Genomic DNA, 23,162 nt, shown 5'->3' with positions numbered 1-23,162 from the left:
TTTCTTTTCAAACCTAAACCATCTAAATATTACATCATCCAAGTTTTGTAATCAGAAGTTTTCATCCTTCATTTTATTATACTGTTACAACAGCTATGTAAATTGTGATAATTTTGCAAGATTTTATGCAAACAGTTCAGCATCCCACTCATGAATTTTACTGAGTTTCAAGTTTCAGTAAATGCAAAAAAGATAAAACTCAGTCAGAATAGCTAGTTTCCCCCAATTCTGCTTTGAAACCAATTCTTTTCTCCCAAATAGTGATGCACAGCAACACATTATCTCATGATTTGCTTAGAAGGTTCATAAAGTCTTTACTGATTGCATTGTAAGTTCAAATTCATAATAAACCCTCAGATCCAGGCATAGTTTTGTATGATTTCAGTTCCACAGCAAATATGTAAACCATTTCTTTTGGTCACAACGCAATGGTAATTCTCATTCCCACTGCTTTGTTTGTCTAAAAATGCTGGTTTTATTTATATAATACCAGAGGAGCTATAAAACCAAATATGATGTGGCACTTAACAGGGTTCCTCTATTAGTAAATTTACATTACTAAATAAGTACCCCTTTCAGGTCAACTGATAGCTGATTATCCTATAACCTCCCTTCGCTGACGCCCCAAGTCCTCAGTAATTTCAATCCTCCGACATTTCTTCCATACATACTATTGTCAGCAGTTATTAAATTCTCAACTTTTTACCCATCCACGAGAGACTGTGCAAAGATATCTAAGGGAAGTATGAGTTCAGCTTGCTGTCCAAGGATTATTTTGGAAGAAACATTAGCGGCCGTCCCAGCCTGGCGCTTATATCTCATTTGAAACATCTACTCATTCCTGACCAACAAAGAAAATTTCAATAAAGTACTTTTACTGGTTTAACAGCAGTGAGCTCCTGGGATTGTCAAAGTGCTCAGTCTTTTCCGAGGAGAGAAGGAATCAGCAGCTCAAATATAATTAACCTTCCATTCTCAATGCAAACTGCCACGCACAGGAGCTCTGCAGTCTATTAGTGAAGTTATAACGGCCAACAGGCAGAGGCAAAATTGGTCAAAAAGTTGGCTGCTGCTGTCATATTTTTAGAATTATGATTAATGACACTAATAATGTGGATGATTACTGATATGTGTATCTCCTGCAGTTTATCATATTGCACTGGCTGCCTACGTCCACAATAAACATGATGCTATCATTTACCTCTTTATTGAAGGCAATCCTTCTCTTGAAGGAGCACATTCTAATTACTTTGTAATGTTTTATGTCTTAAACATTTTGCAGCTCTGGACCTTGCCAACTGCTTCATGTCTACCATTGATTAATTACAGAATGTTTAATCAGAATTTAGAACCTAATGCAGTCATTTATGAGTGTGCTGCAGTGCCAAGATAGTTAGGCTGCCGTCCCAAGCTTGGAGAGTGCTGGGTTCAAAATTAAATCCCAGAAATGTGGAAGATGCCAAAGATTTTACCTTGAGTGATATGAGTTTAAAATCTTACTTCAGTTGATGAATGACAGGCACCCACCCAAAATGAGAGGTCTTTCTTGTGCATGTATGTGTGCTTGCGTGTTCCTATTACATTTTTCTTCTTCTTTAAATGTCTTCATTTTTCCCTTTATGCTATTGTTGCTGCAGTTGCTTCTCAGCTCCTTTACACGCCTTCCCTGCTGCTAGAGCTCTTGAAAACACCAGTCAAGAGAGTGTAGTTTTGAAGTGGTTAAACAAGTGAAAAATAATTTGCAGGGACAAATACGTAAGTTTTTTTTTAATGTGGATTTTTATGGTACTGTCATACAACCATTCACCGTTGAAGTTAAGTGTTTTTTTAATACCATTACTGAACTGCTGAAATGGATGCTAATATAGCTTGGAGTGCTAATGTCAAATCCTGGTAATAAAAAAGACAGACTGCTGAATGAAATAATTTCAAGTAAAAAATAGAACAAAAGTGCTCTCACTCTCGCTCTCCACTTTTATTGAATTGGGACTGACTGAGCCAATTGCTTTAGAAGTCTGTAAAACACAATTACTAGTGAGCTGACTGACCCAGCAGTGCCCCTTCTGTGACAGAACAGACTAAAAAGGCTGCAGAATTAGAGCTGCTCCCCTATCTAGCTATCAGACCTGAGAGACGTCCAGCGCAGGATCTGTTATCCTTCCTGCCAGGGCCTGCCTCCTCCCCTCATGAAATCTTCATTCTCAATCTTGCATAATGTATCATCTGCGTGCATCTTCTTCTTGAAACAAGGGCTCATTTACCTTTTCTGAATCCAAGTTCTCTTTCTATCCATTGTATTTTTAGATCTTTATTTACCAACACAGCTATATATAGGTCTTTCTTTCAGTACACGCATCCACAGACACACACACATATATATGTTTGGGCTATTTTTATTTCCACATTTTGTGCGTTAAACACAAAAGTACAATGTAAGATTTATGGGCAGCAAAATTAACTATGTCCTGTTTGTATTTTCAGTTGTAAGTGGCTGAAGTGTAATTGCTTTTTTATTTTGGCATAACAAAGAAAAGGAGAGAGAGAGGGAGAGAGAGGGAGGAAGACGGAGAGAAAGGAAAAAAATGTATTGAACTGGAAGCAGGAAACACTTTTCCCTAGTTAATAAAATAAGCAATAAAGTTTGTAAAGCACTAGAATCAAAATCAGTAACATTGGAAATAACAACTTATAAAACTTATAATTTACAGCTTATGTTTCAGACTCATATAGTTTGACACGGACATACAGCTTAGGGCTTTTTTTCCCCCCTTTCTCTTCCAAAAAAAAGCAAAAACAAAGTGACAGCAAAAAATATCTTCTTATTACAATCCCATCCTTTCTTTCTCTCCCCCCACTCTCCCCCATACAAAAAGAACCACTTTACATTTATATACAATGCCAACAAAGTCCTGTAATCCTTTCTTTTTTATGACAGTTTACATTTTTGGCAAATATAAAACTCTTTCATTTCTCTTCCAGGTCCATTTATATGAAGCTTGCAGGTGCCTTATGGCAAAAATGTTAAATTATTTCTTAGACAGATCTTTTTAAGTAATGCTTTTTAGGGCAAGCTTAAATGTGAAATGAGCTCTTAATTAAAAAAAAAAAAAAGAAAAACTTGCTTAGCACAAGGCAAGATGCTTATTTAAAAGATGTTGCTAGGAAGTAGGAAGCACTACTAAAAGCCTTAGATTTTCTTTAGAAGTGGTGGGCTCAAAACTTCTATCAGGAAATATCCAGTGTTTGCCATTAAAAGGTCAACATGTGAAGAGCCATAAGTGGTATCGCACCTGAGATATTCCTGTTACCTCAGGTCCCAACAGACCATCTGAAGTATCTCTAGCGCCATTGAGAACGTTTTATGTGTACCTGCTGTACGTGAATGAGTGGTTTCTACTGTAGTACCTACAGCATAATATCACGAATACTGGTACATGATGTGTGGCACAGCTGGCCATCTTTCCTGAAAAGAGGCAAAGGACAGAAGACTGTGAGTTCTCCAGGTGAGGATTAAGGGGTAGTGAAAAGCCATGCACAGTGCCTTGCAGTGCACTTGCAGTGCCTACACAGTACATAGTCTCTCCTTGACACTGTCGAGTATTTAACTCTCATTGATAACTCTGCATCTCTTCTTTCAGGATCACCCTTAGATAAGTCATCAGCAGTCTGGTTATCTCTCACCTTAACTGTTTCTAACGGTACAGTATACTCCTGCAATTACAGGCTCTACGAATTTGCTATTACTCCCTGTCATATTTGCTAACCACTAGCAACTTGTATAACCACGAAAAAGTGTCCCAGATTTAGAGAGGCTGGGATTTGGATTTTCTTTTTCCCAGGGCCCATAAATTGCCAAACATTTTTAAGTAACATCTTTTTACTAAGACATATTCCAGTGCAAAACACTCCTGTCTCACCTGTTTGTTGCAAACCCGCCTTCAGGCCAGTGCCTCAGACATCGGTGGCTACAGCAAAAGGCTCCCTGTAATTCTTAACCAACCTATCTGGGTCCACTAGCCAAGACCTATCTTGTCAAAAAGCAATGGAATAGGAACTCAGATGAGCTTTGTTTTACTATACTGATTGCCTGCTACACAATTCTACTTCAAAAAATACCCCATGACCTCACAAACCCTAGGAATGACTGCATCTTTGGGATGAGGCCAACTGTGAACAATGTCTACCTCTGTCTAGATATACTGACAGGACTGGCACACTATCCTCCAAAACAGTGTTGTAGCTATTTGGAGTCATCTACACCAGGTAATTTTTCCCCCTTCTGGGTTATTTTTTTTCTAGGTAATTTCTAGGACTTGCCTCACCAGTTTTCTTACTTTCAGGTAAACCTAACTTTAATTCGGATATGCCCCGGCACAGTCACTCAGTTCATGTTCTAATGAATGAAATGGCTCAAATCTAGGGGGAGGAGCATCATCATCATTAAGGGGAGAAGAAAATGGCCTCATTTACAAGTAATCTTTGGTTAGGCCATAAGATCCAATGTAAAGTTTGCCTCTTCAGGTGACAGTTTCTCTTTTCAGACGGACAAGCACAGCTGACAAATTAAGGTATTATGTATATGATGGCATTTACCTGCCTACTTAGTGTCTCTCTCCTTCATCAAGAGCTGTAACTCCAAAGGGCACTAAACACACAGCTATTCCTGCCACAGATGTGTGTCCCTGCCCCTTCATTATTTCTCCCCGGACTCCTCCACCTGAGAGTACTACATCTCTCAGGTTGCAGTGTCTTGTTCCATTTTCATGCATCCAGGCTTTTGGGAGTAGTGCCCTGGTGCTATCTTGTATCTGTAAAGTACAGCTTCCTCCACTGTAGCAGAAATCTTATAGTCTTCTGCTGTTAAGTTTAAAAGAACAGCTAGAGCCTTTCTCTGCAAGAACCAATGTAGGTAGATGTTTTGTTTACCCCACTTCCAAAAGACTAGGGAAGATGGGACGTCTCTGTATATGGGGAACAGCTTTACATTTACTCAGATAAATGGAAAATACTCAATTTTCTCCCACTCTCTGGAGAAGAGTTTTAGTTCTTCCAGTTATTTCCTAGGAACCTAGGGGCAACCAGGATATTATGAATAAGCATTCATGTTCCCAGTCCTGTCTTCCCTAACAATCTCTTTCACCGAACATAAAACACACAGAACCTGCGCAGGAAACTTGGACAAAACAAATTAAACGTTTACACTATTTGTCACAACACATACTGGGGAAAATATTGCTCAATGCATGTTTTGCTTTTGGCTAGTATTTTCAATGCTTTACTTATGCTTACCACCTATCTTAATCCTGGTGTAGCAGGATTTAAATAGCAGGTGTAGCAGTTTATTTAAATAAACTTTTCAGGTCACTGAAAAGTCCTTGACTTATTTTGCAAGTTCACACAAAAATGAGACTTTGTTGTGGTTTAACCCCAGCCAGCAACTAAGCACCACACAGCAGCTCACTCATTCCCCCCGTGTTGGGATGGGGGAGAGAATCAGAAGGGTAAAAGTGAGAAAACTCGTGGGTTGAGATAAAGACGGTTTAATAGGTAAAGCAAAAGCCCCACATGCAAGCAAAGCAAAACAAGGAATTCATTCACTACTTCCCATCAGCAGGCAGGTGTTCAGCCATCTCCAGGAAAGCAGGGCTCCATCACATGTAATGGTTACTTGGGAAGACAAAATGTCATCACTCCCAACGTCCCCCCCTTCCTTCTTCTTCCCCCAGCGTTATATGCTGAGCATGACATCATATGGTATGGAATATCCCTTTGGTCAGCTGGGGTCAGCTGTCCTGGCTGTGTCCCCTCCCAACTTCTTGTGCACCCCCAGCCTCCTCGCTGGTGGGGTGGTGCGAGAAGCAGAAAAGACCGTAACTCTGTGTAAGCACTGCTCAGCAATAACGAAAACATCCCTGTATTCTCAACAATGTTTTCAGCACAAATCCAAAACATAGCCCCATACTAGCTACTATGAAGAAAATTGACTCTATCCCAGCCAAAACCAGCACAGACTTCTTGCACTGCACAAGAAACTGTTCTCTCACTCTCAAAGTGATACTATTTTGTGTACCAAAAGAGAAGAGGATAATGAAGGCAGCAGATCATTTTAAAAAACAACCACCACCTCCAACTGAAACCCAGAACAAATGGATATGTGTAGTTGGAAAAGACTTCCCTCCATGCCAGAGCTGATCCTACAATCTTTACTCACGTAAGTAGCCTCTTTAGGGCTTGTTTTAATTTATTTCTTTTGTTTTAAATAATAATAATAAAAATCTTATGAAGAAATTAGTTCTATGCAGTCTAGTTTTAATTCTGCTTCTCTTGTTCACATTGGTGAGTATGCAATAAGACAGGTAGTCTGTGTTCAACATGACTACTCGTGGAAGAGGTTAGCTCTGTGTTAGGGGTGGCACAAAATGTTTCTTTATGATCCACATTCTCTTGGGTAAGGAAGAGTTATGTGAACATTAGCAGTGACACACATCTTAGTGACTCTACAAGAGAAAACCTAATGGTTCATACAATTGTACTGGATATGCAGCTAGTCTCTTCATGAACTGCACCATGTCCAGAAACAGTAGTATAGGTGTAAATATGTTTATATTTTCAAAAATGTATAAAATAGCCCTTTTGTCTCTTGACAAATGGTTTATCAAACACCTAATGTCTTAAAACCTGATTTCCTTGATCTTATTGGAGGAAATTCAAGCTGTATATGATAGCTAATTATATTAGGGGAAATACAGTAATAGTTATCATGGACTGGTATGCAACATCTTATTTCTTGGAGCTATCTGCTCCTACAATTGAGTGCATTTATAGAAAATAATTCTCTAAAACGTTATCTGTAGATGATTCCAAGCATAGTAGGATGATGAAAAAATGGGTGCTGTTGTGCCAAGGAGGTGATAACAGGAGGCAGGTAGCAGCTTTCTCACATCTTCACCTCCCTTGATAATGTATGCAGTGGCTCATCATAGGTAACTGATGTTAATTTATTCAAGCACACCTGTACAGGGCTAGAAGTCAGGTAACCAGACAAAAAGTATGTCTCTGCTTTTTCAATACAGCTACCCAGAGGCCTATATTTGCACAAATTTAGTTCTGGAGACATCAGCAGGTTTTAATAAACCACCTACAGATGTCTTGCTCCATACAAATCAAGGAGTTTACATGTTTAAATCTGGACTGATTTAACTAGCAATCAAGTGGCATGATCACACTTGGCACCAATAGTTGCCTCATATTTATTTATAAGTCACCTTGAGCAGATATTATTTTGTTTTTAAATTTATTCATGGGGCTCAATCACCTTTCCCATCTTGTGGAACACACACACACACACACACACACACACACACACACACACACACGCTCACTTTGTGAGAAAATTTAAAGACAAACCTGAGCAATAATAGTCCTATTTTAATAGCAGAAAGACAAAGTGAAAAGTTCTTGCTTTGTTCCTCTGAACAGGTACACTGAGAATTAATTTATTTTGCATATATTGAGAGAAAGGAAAATGTAGTAACGTATTGTTACTAATGCTGTTTCCTAGCTTAAGAAACACAGATTTTAATAGTGCCAATACTGAGGTGAAACAGGGATTTAGCAGGCACTAAGGCTGACAGAGAAGATGGCTGTATTTCTCCTTAAGATCTGACAGTAGCTTCTCAACAAGACTTACTGAAGGCAGAATGTCCACCCGCCTCCTGTTTCATCAGTGGTTTTGACCACAAAATTCTTGGCTCTTAAAGGTGAGAGCCAGAAATGAAGCCAACTGCTTTAAGCTTCACCTTCCAGACCTTCACCTCTGCATGTGCTCTCCAACACAGACTCTTAGATGAAACTTTGGCATTGCTGTCCTCTTTGGACAGGAAATAACTATTCCCTCCTCCCATCCGCATGTCGTCTCATCCACAGCTCAGGATCATTGCCTGAGCAGCTATACCTCAGGGCTGGGTTCAAGGACCAACTACACCTATCTCTTTGTAAGGCAGTATCTGCTGGGGCAGGACTCACAGATGAGGCCGGGAAGCAGATCCCAGGGGAATCTAACCACTGGAGCCACAGGCCCTTTCTCCTCACTCACAGGATAGACCTCCTCTGAGTCCAGAGAGAATTCACTTGACAAGGACAATTCTTTCCATTCAAGTGCACAGTTCTCACAGGAACTTATCCTCTTCCCTTCTCTCTCTTTTCCATCTAAAAAATTATTTGGAAAAGATGTCTTTCTGTTCAAAAGGAGGCTTAGGACATTGCTTCTGACCACTGACATAATTTTTAATATGGTCTCTTCTCTTATTTACTCTCCATTGCCTTCTTGCAACAAGATATAGCCTGAACATCTTGCCTTTAGAAGAAAGGACATCTGAAATAAATACAGAAACAGAAATGGATGAACAGCTAATTCAGGGAGTGAATTCTTCTGGTGAACAATGGAAGAAAAAGTCGTTTTCACAAGTGTAGTGCTTCCAGGAAAAGAAAGACAGAAAGACTTCTCTGTTTGAGGAAAAGATCAAAGATATAGGTATGTATAAGGTTGATATGATGAGTAATGTTACTTGTAGCTCAGAAGGTGATGAAAAAAGGCCCGTTTTAAAAAATCTAGGCTCAGTGGAGCTTGTCTATTCAAAAGCAATACTGTCTAATTTTTAGAAGGGAAAACAGAATTACTGGGTCATTGACAGTAAGGGCTGGGACTCTGCTTTGCTTTCCTCTGCCCTGTGTTGAAAAACCAGGTTTGAGGTGGGACTCCTGAATCTTCTGGTTATCTTGACCCTAATTTACAAGGAATAGCAGTGTTTAGTCAAAGATCTCAAAAGATATTCCAACGTTTCTGGCAGAGGATATTTATACAGGAGTTGACCTCGGCACAAATGATGTAGGAATGGTGAAGCTGGATTTAGTCAACCCTTAAACACGAATTGCTACAGGATGCATTCCACAAGGGAGGGTTGCAGCTGTGAAATGGATAAAAAACCCTCCTTCAGTCAAAGCAGCACTGCATTGGCTCCTCACATGATCTGCTGCCTCTGGTAATCAGCAGTTTGTGTCACAACCCCACTCTTGTAAAGCCCATTTTACAACAGCTACACCTACTGCCAACAATTTGGAGTTTTGTGTATGTACAGGACAGCAGGAATATAGTCAAACCTTTGATTAACTAGGATTGCATTGGAAAAGGTCTTAAGCCATATCAGATACCTCTAAAGGAAACAAAAAGGATCAGCCAGTGTTTATCTCCATGTAAGCTTGCATTTTCTTTTAGAACATAACTAGAGTTATGAGTGTTAGACCGCTAACTAGTTATAATAGGATTAATAATATTATTAACACAATACTAGTAATATGATTAATAAAATGACTAAAAATAAAGATAATAACTTCACAAGACTCTATAAGCTATGGGATAGCTAGAACTCTGACTTCATTAAGAAGATAGTACTGAAAAAAATATTTAATTTTAATTTTCAAAGCAAAGAAATTCTAAGCTTCTTTAGCTAGTCAAAGATTATGTGGCTCACAACACAAGCAAATCACACAGACTTTTTATAATGTGTCCAAAATGGAAAACCAATACATGACAAATATTATCCAGGAATTATTATTGTGTGCTTTAGGTAGCTATTTCTTATTTCTCATAGAGCAATTAATAGCAAAATGCTTCTGAGCTTTTAAGTAAAATTGATTTAAGTGGCTGGAAGAAGTTCTCACTTTGCAATGCTATTAATTTAGTTATCCAGTCATCTTTGAGGTGCTCTCCATAATCTGAAGAGCTAGAAATTGTATACTTAGGTAATGACTCTCGCTAAAATAAATGTATATATTCAAAAAGAATATCAGCAAAAAATAAAAACAAATCAAATGGAAAACTCTTTAGGGCAATTAAACAGTTTGCAAAAAAAAAAAGAGAATATATTAATTTAACTTTTACTTCCTAACTTTATTTTAAAAAAATCTTTTTTTAGGAAGTATTAGAAAATAATGTTTAAAATGTTTACTTAATCTTTCATCCACTTTCTTTTACATGCTGTAAATATGCTTTCATTTCTGCACATTCCTAGACATTGCACTGCTGGATAAGAATGGATAGTCCAGGGAAGCTTTGAAGGTGTTTCTTGCTCAAGTAACTGAAAGAATTATCAAGAACCATGAGAGTATTACTTGGTTCTTTCAAGGCATTTCCAGACAACTGTTGCAAACCAGGAGTGCTAATGAACTTACAAAAAAGTCAAGCCTGAATGCGCACACAAACTGTACCGCACCTTTGAATTTTTTTAAGTGTATAACCACTCTTAAATCTTTGCAATTAAAGGATATAATATGCCTACGAATTTCTTTTGTCCCAAGTGCAACACATAACTGAAACATATTCTGAATGTTACTGGTGGAATGATATAAAAAGATGGTCTTATGCCTTACACAACTCAAAGTGATATGTAAATAATAATTTTATCTTTAAATATGCAGCCTGCATTTTAAGTTCCTGAATCATATTTTTATTTTATGGCTTGCTTTCAATACGCTTAATAGGAGTATCCTACATAGTTCACGAAATATTTTCAAAATGTGCCCTTTTTTAATGTTCTTGTCTCAAAAGTATTTTACGTATGTCATCACAGTCATCTCTTTTTTAGAACATATAAATCTTTACTATGCTAACTTTATTATTAGCATGATCTATCAATGGATTCCTGCTGAAATTTAATACATTGCATAAAGTTCCAAATCCTAAAGCTAGCCACTTCTTACTTCACACGCTGAATGCAAAGCTATTTTGCTTAGTACATGACTGACTTTTCATAATTCACTTGAGGAAACAGATCAACCAAGCCAAATTCTTGGCTTACAAAACCTGTGCAATTTCAGGAACTGAAAGGAGTTGCACACATCTAAACTCAGCATAGATTATGCCACTGACTCACATGCTTCCCTTGTCAAACTCAAGTCTCATAAAAGTTATCAGGATACTCCAAAAAGGAAGTCTTAATTTAGTTTTACCTGCTTCATGTCCAGTCATTTCATCCTACTGAAATGCAAACTTTCTAGATTGTCCTTCTTATCCATTTTGAACTTGTATTCTTATGTTTGTTCCTGTTTTTTTGTTTAGTGGATTTCATAAATGGTAACAGAAGACATGAGATATTTGGAGACTGGACTCTCCATCAAAACAGTGAATTTTGGCTCCTCAGAATCCTCAACACTAACTTGCTTTCATTTTATATGACATGATATATTCACTTTCAAACCACATCAATTTCAATGAAAAAAAGAAAACCAAAACAAAGAGGAACTGTGTGTGAAATGTTTAGCTAGGTTTAATTTCCTTCCTGTGTCTGCTGACTTTTTACAACATAATGAAAAAATATGAAACACAAGTAAAGGAAGAGACGACCCAATCTCACGATCACTCCATGAACCAGAGAGATTTTGTTATGTGACAATATGATCATCATCACATGTGAGAGCTTTTATCCACAAGTATGAAATAACTGTGTTATCCTACCACCTTGACAAATTCCATTTATATTACATTTTCCTCAGGAATCAAAAAGAATAGTGTATTAAAAAAAAAAAAACCAACAAACCTAAGAGTTTAAGGACCAGCTGCTTCTGTTTAAGCCCAACTGTTTCAGTATTGATGCAGCATAGCTAGGGCATGATGTCATCTGAAGGGCCAGCAGAATATATACCCTAGTTGATCTTAAAAATATGTAGGGGTCTAGCCTCTCCTCTCTGAGTGTGCATAATTCCCATCAGTTGGGAAGGGAGTTGCTCACATGCAGAAAAGAAGATAAAGTAGACTAAATGACCATAGTGGATAGAGAGCTGTATAAGTTCTACTAAAGAAAGAGACAACTATTTTCTTAATATTTACTTGTTCTTGCTACAACATAGCATCTAGTTTTAAAAATTGAAGAGAAGAAAGAATAGTCTTCTAATGCTTCCTGTTTGCTTTTATATGACCCTATGGGGATGGAAATAATTCTTTTATTCCAGTCCTTCCGTTCTCTCTCTCTCCATCCATTCATCCAACCATCCATCCACCCCTTCCCCTCCTTCTTAGTTCTATGGCTTAATATGCATGCATGAAGATATTTGTCTTGTATATAATTTACTATATATTTAATAGAAGCTTTTCTTATTTTAAAAGTTGCAGGGAGAAGGAAATAAATGTAATAAAAGTTGCAGCTTATAAACAGAAGTACAATACACATGTTCACAGGCACACAGAAAGAATAATTACATTTATTTTCTAGCCAGTGACTTAAGAGGATGGCACAATATATACTATTATTCTGAATGCCAAGCAACAATGAAAATCTTAAAGTGATAAAACTCTCTCAATGTCATGGGAACACGACTGTCACTTGTCATTACTGTGCATCTCTCTATTTCTTCATATATCCTAAACTGCCTATTCTTACATAATTCAACACATTTAATAATGTAGAAAATCAATTAATATTTACTGACCTGTCTCTGCTTCTCCGTGATGGGAACGCAGCATTACAGCCAGCCACTGTGCAGACATGCATCTCTTTTAAATGAACATTTCTGTAGTGAAGCTTCACACTGTAGGAACTCTTGAAACTTTTCTTGCACACATAGCAGATCTTGGGGTCTGGGCTGGAGCACATTTCACCTTCCGGGGAGAACTTCTGAGGGCTGCTGTAGTTGAATGTAGAAGCGAAACTTTCATGAAGGGCAGCCATGCTGGCACTGCCTCCATTGTACAGTCCGTATTGGCTCATGTAGAACATATCATATGTAGGGTCTGTATACTCTTCCTTCACCTTAATGACATCCTGGTTGGAAGAGTCATTGTGGTTTTCATCTGGTCTGTCACTGTGCATCATAGATTTTTCACCAGGTTCATGGAGGCGATCATCGCCTTCCATGGATTCCTCACACAATTTGGGCTCTGATGACTCTGACTCATTTTCATAGTCTCGCTCGTGCTCCTGGTCTTCTGATGTCATGCTGTCTGCCCTTCTTATGTCTGGTCTGGAAATGCATCTGCTTCTGTCATTTTTGGAAAAGTCTTTCACAGACAGGCCTGGGCTCATTTCCTCCTGAGAATGGCAGTGATTGTCATGACCAATGTCATTCACCATCGTGCTGCTGTCATTCACCTCTTCATCTTCATCATCAAACTCATCGGCAGTATCGATAACTTCCTTTTCAATTTTAACTGGCATGCTTGATTTCCTTGGCTTCTTCTTGGGGGCAAGGTCAGCATTAGGCTCTGGGGTGGGCATCAGCACTGAAGGTACTGATGACTCTGAAGGAGGAGGGGGATGCTGCTCCATGCCACTCACTGCTGGTATTATTGGACTGGTAGGGAGTGAGGTCGGAGGACTCACCATCTCTCCAGGAGTAAGTAAATTTCTGTAAAAAGGAGGAACAGGTTGGACAGTCTTTAAAGCCGGGAACACCAGCTGACTGGGAAGAGGGTTCTGTAGTACAGGATCTAGAGGGGGAGTGGTAAACCCCATTGGTGGACGCCCAGGGCTTGTTAAAGTTAAGTTGGATTTCGTACTTGCTATGACTGGAGTGGCGGCACCTGATGTAGCACGAATTAGATCTTTGTCGCGGTTATTCCTTAGCATAGGCATGTGGAGGCGGGGATTGGGGTTAGCACTGTGGCGATTGCGGCTTCTGAGAGAGCTGAAGACCATGTTGCAGCCCTCAATAGTGCACCGGTGCTTGATTTTCAGGTGAACGGCATTGTAGTGGATTTTAAGAGTACCTTTGTCATAGAAAGTTTTGCCACATGCATTGCAAAACACTCTTCCTTTTCTGGAGGCCGACCCCATTCTCCTCATTCTGTGAATGCGAAATGAGCTTTTAGTGTGTTCTGTTTTCGATAAATCATTGACAGGCGTAGGCGTCTGAACAGGAGAGACGCAGGCTGGCTCAGTTTTGGGCTCAACATTTGTGATGCTGGTCAAAGCATTCCTGCTGGATGTTTGCTCATTCTTGAAAGGTGTAGGGGACACTTCAGATTCACTGCTCTCGTTATATTCATTTTGGGTCGTAAGGCTTGGTTCACGGAGCCTCATTGCTGGCTGTTCCAGCAGGAGGCCATTTGGAGGCAGCCCCAGCAGCGGAGCAGAGACTGGATTTATGTACTGGAATGGAAGCAGGAATGCAAGGCTATTCGGAATGTTTTCAAAATGATGAATGCTGGAAGGGTTGCTATTCTCCAGGTGAGCAAGGAGGCTTGGGCTCCTGGTGCGATTATTGCTTTCAATAAAAGTCCTTATATCTGAATCTGTCTTTGAAGATGGCACAGCCACAGCCTGCCCTTCTTTTTCTTGAATTGCCATCAGCTCCACGATGGATTTGGTTTCTCCAAATCTCAGGAACTGCTGAAGGGTAATGATCTCTTCTTCCCTGGACATGATGGCCCAGCGGTCCAGCACCTTGCCTGCAGCATCCTAGAGGCCATATCAAAGAAACAACAAAGACAAACACAAAGAAAAAACTTATTGATTCTGCATAATTATTGAATTCAATAGAAGGTGCTCTGCTGCCTGAACATGAAACACTAAGCTCAAAAAACAACATGCAAACAGCGTTAATAGAATTCGACCAAAAATGCAAACTTTCCAGCCATGCAAATATAGTAGAGTCACAGTCAGAGAAACAGATTGAGTTTAATAATGTCAGAGCAAACAAAATTTAGACCATGGGGCTCTGTGATCTAAAATGCTTTCAACAGTTTTAACAACAGTGATCTATGTACAATGCTACTGTTTAGCATACATTAGCGTAAAACATGAACTGTTGTTGTGCACTCCGATTGTAAAATATAGAAAATTGTACCTTAATCACACTTAAATGGTGACATTATAAGAAAGAGCTAAATAAATGCATTTGATAGATTTGCTTCTTAAATATAAGCAGACATAAGACCGAAGTCACTCATGGGCCATCTCACAAGAAATTTCGATGCAAGACAAAAAGTCTTAAAAATAGCACATAATACTTGTACCTTACTCCCTTTTTTTTTTTCCTTTTTTTTCCATGACAGCAATACTGAAAAACATATGCATTATAAACTTGCATCAAAAGGTAGAAACTGGGGCACTGGTTTTAAGCATAACTGGACTATTACTGGCAATTGATTGTAAGCTTGCAATCTTGGTATGGTTTAGACTTAAGAGATTACTTTTTTGCAGCCTTGTTATAAATGACAGTTAAAAATATGTAAAAAGTAAGCATCTGATGGATGTAGATAGCATAAATGTGTAAAAATGTTGTCTCTTAACATTGCCTACTGATAGCAAGGGAAAAATCCAGAGAGAATACACATCAGTAATCACTAGACTATCTGTTGTTAAATATACATTAAAAAGCATTTCACACTTTCATTTTTACTAGTAAGCATGAGATTTGCCTGAAGGTAGGACTTAAAAATTCTGCAATGTAATGTCAGGCAATCCATTCCAACATGTATTGATAAAAACATATTAAAATACTTATATAATGAATACATCATTTTATTGGCATCTTTCCTTTTGGGCAAATGCTGGACATAACATCAGCACAGTAACTATAACCAACAAGCACTGTTGCAGGCCATCAAACCAGAATTATTCCAATGCTTCCTCATGCATTAAACAGTTTGAAAGCCTTGCAAGATATTCCACTGTACTGTCTCTGATCTTTTTAAATCTTGAATCTCAGCTTCAGAACCTTATCTGAACACTTTGGACTACAGACTATTGCAAAAGCCACTAGCTCTTGTTTGATTATGAAGCCTGCAAATAACTTTCTTTTTTTTCCAGGTCTTATTTATTTATTTATTTTATTATCTTCAGTCTTCAGAGGATTGATTCTTCTCTCCCCTCACATTTTCTAGAGTACTGGAAAATGCAATTTGCCCTGAATAGTAAAGCACATATTTATTTGATTACAGCTGGTTTTATTATTTCAGTTCTGATCTGTGTCACCTTTCTGGATACAAAGTTAATGATGAAGGTCAATGCCATGTATGTTTCAGTACCTTAGATGTGACTGTAAAACCTTTAGAAAGGCTCCACACATGACCATTACAAGACTATGAAACCCTCAACAGCAATTAACTATGGAAAAATCTTACCCAGCTGACCCAGATGGAAAGGCCCAGAAACCATCTCTATGCAGAAAATGTTCAGCATGTATTTACACAGTGTTGAAGGAAACACCGTGATGCAGATGCTGATCCTGGTTTGCAGCATTAGTCAGGAAATGTCCCCACCTTTGAACACCTTTAAGCACTGTGGACATCTCTAATTTCTATGCCCTCCCAGATCTACCTGTCTGATGGAGCAGTATTTTACAGGCAGTCAGTGCTATCTAGTAGAAATCATCCAGAACATCAAAAACCCCCACCCAACAACAAAACAAAGTAAAAAAAAAACCAAAACAAAACCAAAATGGGGTGAGGGGAGGGAGAAAAAAACCACCACCACCACAAACAAACAGGTTCATATTTTAAAGGTCTAAGATTATTTTTTTTTCCCATCCAACTAACTTTGGCTACTCTCCCCATGAGTGTGACCTAAAGCTTCTTACAACTAATTCTCCCACAACTTCCAGCCAGCCATACCGGTTCTACGTTTGGGTAATTCCTACCTGGAACTGCAAAACCAGACTCGGTTCAGATTTTGGTCTTCAGGCCTTCGCTGTCACCTCTGACCCAATCTATACGCACACATTTCTAATCCCAAGTCACAAGTATTAATTCCTTCTAACTGAAAATTGCATTGTTTGAAGATGGAAATAACATCGTCTAATTTACACTGCTTACTTGTATTGAATTAGGATTCCTGTCTGCAGCCAGCTGCAGGCTGCTTTATAATGCACTACTGGTAGTAATTTGTTTTGTTTTTGCTTTAATTTGTAAATCACTCACAGGCTTATGTAACAGATGGAAGCTTTACAAAAACAGATATTTAAGTAAATAGAAATTAAATACAGCCAGCACGACAGTAACTCATGAGAATAGTAGGTACAGATCCTGTAACAGACTCCCACACGTAAGCGGAAGGTGGTATCACACAGTCCTTCACCCGGTGGCAGCACACCCAGCTCTTTGCATGCACAGAACAGGCAGACATCGTCTAAATGCAGGGGCTCCCAGTATGCTTTCGGAGAGTTATTCCACAGCTCAACTCAGAGAAGCCGGCAGTCGGCTACATGAGCTACCTCTCAATGAGGCGCCACCACCCTTTGTTTTATTTAGTTTAAGGATTTGCAATGAGGACGGCCAGACCTTCAGCAGCTGCTAAGTCCCACTGATCAGAGAAACTGGCAGTCAAGGGTGTGATTGTCATGGGGTTACCCTCGCTGTCATAGAAACAGCAGGGAATCAGAAAGCTGCTCTTAAATAATCCTTGCCTACTTGTACTAGTTATATCAAGCTATACCTTGTTAATTTTCAGCAAGAAGTTGTTGGGCTTTTTTCCCCCAGCAAAAGTAAAGAAAAATTGCACAGATACCTATATTTCATAGAAAACACACTACTTAGGGATACTGTGTAGCTTATGCTTCAATATTTACATAGTGATGGCTTTCCATAAATCATTGGAAGTATGTATTATGCAAAACTAGATAAAGAGCGAATAGGAATGTCATTTTTTGATAAAACTTAAAATTAACAAAAAATCTAACCATTATCCCCTTTGAATTAAGCTATAACTAGCTAGGGATCTCTGTGTATATGGTAATACTTGATTAGAGGTTCAAGTCCTTTCTTACATATAATCGATTTCTTGTTTCTTACAATCTCTCACGCTAAATTTTCTCCCCAAAGCCATTAAATCATATCCACATTTAAATATTTCATGACAAAAGGTTCCAATTTATATTACTTTTTTCAGCTCACAACTGATTAAGCCAAGCCTCCTGTGACAATGTGTACAAGGAAGTCAGTGAGTATAGAGATACCACTGCACGCTTACAGCTCTTAGCCAGGCAGTAGAGAAGTAAGCCCAACCCATACAGCATACAGTGGTGCTCTTCCTTCTTTGCCCATACAGCCTTGTTTTTATATTTATTTTAATTTATACGTGTGGGCAGCTCTCTCAGAATTTCAGATGGAGAAAATCTTTTAATCTCTAAATCATATTAAATTAACCTCCAAGGATACAAGACATATAACCTTGAATCCTTTTCTAACTCTAAACACACACTTGACTATTATTTGTATAGGTACGGACTCACATACACACATATTACATTAGAACTATAAAGTAATGTTATGATTAATCACCCTGAACCTGCCTCCTCATTTTTGCTGACTGTATGTTAGGAAGAGATGTGTCAGGGTATGTTAGGGTACATCTTGTCTTAAACTTCTGGGTCAGATAGAACAAGTGATGGGTGTCAAGATGGGTGTCAAGATGATTATCTTGGATGATACAAACAGGCTAAAACAGAAGATAGACACAAAGATTACTCTAATTTTTAGGAGCTTACTTGGGGAGGATTGTGAAGATGAGTCTTCATTTCCTGAGGGCCTTTAGGCTTTACAAATTTCAAGCTTTCAATTCAGCTTTATAACCTCCCAATTTAAAAAACTGCCTATTTAGAAAATAAGGACAGTCTACACAAATATATATTATAAACATACACTGTAAACCTTGAACTTTTGTTATGAAATTAGTTGTTTGACACTCTCACTTTGTGTGAGAAGACTCCTGTGTCTGCATTACTTGCAGGTAATTTTATATGTCTACGCTCACACAGACACATGTATGTACGTACACATACACACTACAGACTTTTTGCAGTTCTATTTTTATCTTACTAATTAACTTCCTGGCATAGCTAAAATGTATATATACACCTGGCTGAATACATAGTGAGAGATGATTATACAGGAGTTGAGATTAATATAAAGGTTAAAAAAAAGTTAAAATTGCTTCTTAAACAAGCCTTACGTTCTGGGAAGCGCTCAATGATTATTTTCGGGCACTATTGTGATAACTTCTGAGAACCACTCAAAGTTTTACAGAAAAACACATTGCTAGCCTACATATTTTAGCAAGTTTGCATATGCACCATAAGCTGCCGCTTTTGATGCATATCAGCTAAGTATCCATGTTACAAAATATTACATAGATACATGTTTGATTAAATAATTAAGCAAGCCTAGTGTTTATCACAAATCTTTCTTCTATAAGCCCTTCTTAAAGGGCTATATATTTTCTAGCTGATCTCAATGAAACATTTTGAGTGCAGCTGTAACAGTTGAAAAGCAGACTGAAAGATATTCATTTGGTCATACTATAATTGCAGAGGATGGTTTTAATTAGGGTGTAGACAGAAAAAAAAAATCAACATTTGTTTCTAATAAAGAAAAGCCTACATAATTTCCATGATTTAGGGTTTGTTGTTTTTGTTTGGCTGAATTTCCCAGGAGCATCTCTTTGCTTCCCAATTAAATTTCAAGCTGTTACACTATGGGTAGTCCTACTACTCCTGGGGTAAAAGTTACCAAAAGTGTGCAGCAGCACACCAACTCACATTAGTAGAGATGGAGCAATGTGCAACACCTCTTGCTCACTTTGGCTAACTCCCACTGACCTCAGCAGGACAGAAGTAAGCCCTGTATCTAGTTTTCCATAGAAAGGTACGCTCACACGTACAATCACATACTCATTGTCCCAATAGGTGTTTTTACCATGCTGAACCTAACTCACCTTTGCTCCTGTAAACATGAAGAAAAGGTGTGCATACTTGCTCACAGTGATTATACATGTGCAGCTGACAGGAGATTTAACACACCCAGCCTGCAAAGAGCCATGGCTAAAATTTTTTCCCCTCATCTGTCATTTCTCATCCACCTCCCACCAGCTCCCCTTCACCAACTGAAACCATATGAACAAACTCATGTTTAAGTGTCAGCAGTCCTTTCCTTGAGTTATACTGCTGCAGCAGGAACAAACACAGTGCAGCACTACCGAGTTCTCAGTCAATAATGGAAATCTTTATCTTTTTGGCTTCACTGCAGCCTCCACTCTGCTAGAAAAATCAAAAGCGATAGATCTTGTTCCCTTCTGACACCTCCTTTCTCTTACCTGTTGGACTTGTTTTCTTTGCCCCAAAGACACAGGATATGCATGAGGATACTAGCATGTTACAGCAGGGAAGAGAAAGCAGCTGTCTTTCCCCAAAGTATCACTAAGAATGACACTGGCAGTATGTATTCAAATGCAAAGTAACATGAAGGAGATTTTATTTACTTACATGCATGCTTATATTTACTTTTGCCTCCAGGTTTGTAACGGTACTTGCTCTGGTTGCTCCTTAGACTCCAGGTCTCCTTATGCATTCAGCAGCAAAAAGCTTTGCATTTTGACCAAAAGGACCCCCAAAGACCTTTGCAAACTTTACTAACTGATATTGTAGACACTGGCTCAAATCTGGCTGCACTTTAGATCCAGAGTAATTGCACTTTAAATCCAGAGTAATTCCACTGACCATGTTGGAAAGTAATTTTGACATAACTTAGCCCTGAAACATGATGTGGAGCCAAATCTGTTTGAATACATATCAGGGGCATACCACCATGGTGGAGCACAGCGGCTGTGTAACGACGCACAGGAGCACTGCTCAATGGTTTCGGAGTGAAAGTGAGGAACACCATGTCCTGCTGAAACTGCAGATGGAACGTAAGGAGGTGGAATGCAATAACCGCAGCTGAAACCTAGCCAGGACACCGCCGTTAACCACCCACGCTCTCGCTAAATGGCCTACAGGGTTTTTACTGACCAAAAGTATGCAGGTCTTCTGTTTTATATCTCATCCCAAAGACATATGCCAGCAGCACAGACCCCTGCACAAGCAACCTGCTGGAGCGCTGGTTCTGGACTAATTTGCAGGGAGTGGTATGAAAATACTGGATCCCCAACACATGAGTCCCTTTGGGGACTGAACTTCCTCGTAGGGCACCCCAATTGCAGAATGCCTTTTCATTTTTTCAGGTTCACCAACCTTAAAATACATTTGAAAGCATTGCCCTGAAAGATGATGACACTCTGTCAAATGCCAACTATAGGCATATACATGGGGGTAGCGGAGAGAGTCTCTTACTGTTTTCAGAAAAGAAACATTAATTTGAACTCTTTCCTGCTCTTCATGAATGTGTATTCACCTCTGTAACTCCAGTAAAACTATTAGGATGCAAGGGCACTAGTTTAAAATGCTTCTTCTGATTTTTAAAACATATTGTTTGACTTTTGATAAAATATTCACTTTGTTATGACGCTCTTGATTATGGACCAGATAAGAATGTATAATTCACAAGATGATGACTTTTTTTTTCCCTGAATAACACTGCATATAGCATTTTTATTTTTAAAACTATGATAGATCACTGTGGGCTTACAACGTATTTAATCACAGCAGCTCAAGCTTCATTTAATCATAGCAACTCCATCAAGCCTCTTTACAATTGGGTGCCTGACAAGTTTTTTTCACAGTAAATCTCTGTCCATACTTGGAGGAAGAGAATCTAAGCACAGCCAGAGTCTGATACTCTTCTTGCATTTACTAGTTTTACAGTGGTATAACTCCTATGATGTCAACAAAATTTGCTTTGATTTACAACTCTCATGTTAGTGGCAACTATTAACTGGTAAAATCTGTCACTAATTGATAATGGCGGAACTCCTGTTAGCATTGATACTCATTGATTCGACAGCTTTAAGAAGATCCAAAGTAATCTTTCAGCAGTTGTCATTATCTCATTATTTGACATTTATTTTGAAATACCAGTGCCACTTCCTAAGTATTTTGCCCCTCTCCCCCCAAAAACTGCACAAATTTTCAAATGCAAACATTTATTCCCTTCACTATCAGTTCTGGTTGAGACTTTCAAAAGGTTCCTAAAGACTTTCCTAAATGAGGAATTAATGTGAGGTGACCAGTTGCTTTATGGTATCTGCTCATGAAAACATTTTTAATGCACGCTAAAGGTGAGGCATTTTTTCTCACATTCATCAAATGGTAGAATATCAAGATTTTATAGAAACTGGCCATTCAAATTCCTTAAACAGCTTTGAAATCCACAACCTCGGACCCCAAGTATAGAGGAATATTTTGATACCTTTGCTTCTCTACAACCTGTGAGAGTGGAAAATTCATTGAAATGTCTCTGAAGAAGCTTTGCCACTAACTTGTGGCAAGTAACAGAGTGTTTGCCCTTAGGCAGACATGGCTCCTAGAGGCAATCAAACCACCAAGCACACAGTGTATGAAGGCAAAAATTTTAGACTGTATGAGGTGCCATGGGGACTCTTCAGGATAGGATGTGAACAGAAACACAAACATGGCAAACCACTGAAATAATTCCAGCTATAAATTAACTTCACAACATAATTTTGCATGTAAGTGGTAGGAAATACTTAGCATGCATATAACCATAGCAATGATTGATTTTCATACTCACTTTCACAAATTTTTGCATATATAGTTGCCCATTTTGGTATGCCATGTAAGAAATTTGCCTTGATACTATCAGTGCAAAAACACTTGTGGTTTTACTGTTTGGTGTCAGTGCTGCGTAACTCACTGAGAAGAAAAGTTATGTTTTCTATGCTCTGGCAGTCTTTCAGTAAATGTAGTAAGCTACTTAAGCCTCTCTTCTGAGCCTCAGCTTCACCAACACTGAAAGAATGACACATAATTTTTATGATAAACAGGAAATATTCACAAAGAGCACCAACAAGGTATTGTATTTGCAATACACACAGCCACAAGAGACACACAGGCTCTCTTCAGCCAAGACCTTCCCCAATGCACAATGTGATAATACAAACAAATCATGTCTGACATCCTTGCTCCATTGAATATGGACTGCACCAAAAGCAGGGCAAGACATCTCACAGTCAAGTCAAATCAGATTATCAGATGGTCCTTTTCTCATTTTAAATCTAAACTGACAAAAGCCATAACCCTAACTGGAAAATGTAAGCAACAAAAGCTGAGTCTTCCCAGGCTTGTAAGTAAAACTTCCAAAGAAGTCAGTAAGAAATTTGCCTAACCAGGGGCATTGTAAGGAACTGAGAAGTGGCCCAAGGACAAGAACACTGGAGTAAAAGTGCCAATAAGTTATACTCATAAATTGGATTTCATTACGTGCTTGGTTTTCTGATTGA

General features: G+C 38.6%; 1 protein-coding gene across 2 annotated transcripts in view; it reads right to left on the bottom strand.

The window, feature by feature from the left end:
* BNC2 (basonuclin 2) overlaps positions 1-23,162 on the bottom strand; it is a 327,802-nt gene that overhangs the window by 10,716 nt on the left and 293,924 nt on the right. For both annotated transcript variants that reach the window (XM_050913068.1, XM_050913069.1), the window contains one exon: positions 12,484-14,450. In XM_050913068.1, the coding sequence (XP_050769025.1) occupies positions 12,484-14,450 (1,967 nt within the window). The remainder of the gene's footprint in view (positions 1-12,483; positions 14,451-23,162) is intronic.

This window comes from Gymnogyps californianus, chromosome Z (assembly GCF_018139145.2).
Source record: "Gymnogyps californianus isolate 813 chromosome Z, ASM1813914v2, whole genome shotgun sequence".
Lineage (NCBI taxonomy): Eukaryota > Metazoa > Chordata > Aves > Accipitriformes > Cathartidae > Gymnogyps > Gymnogyps californianus.
Note: the sequence above shows the minus strand (reverse complement) of the source record. Positions and strands in the feature narration are given on the sequence as shown.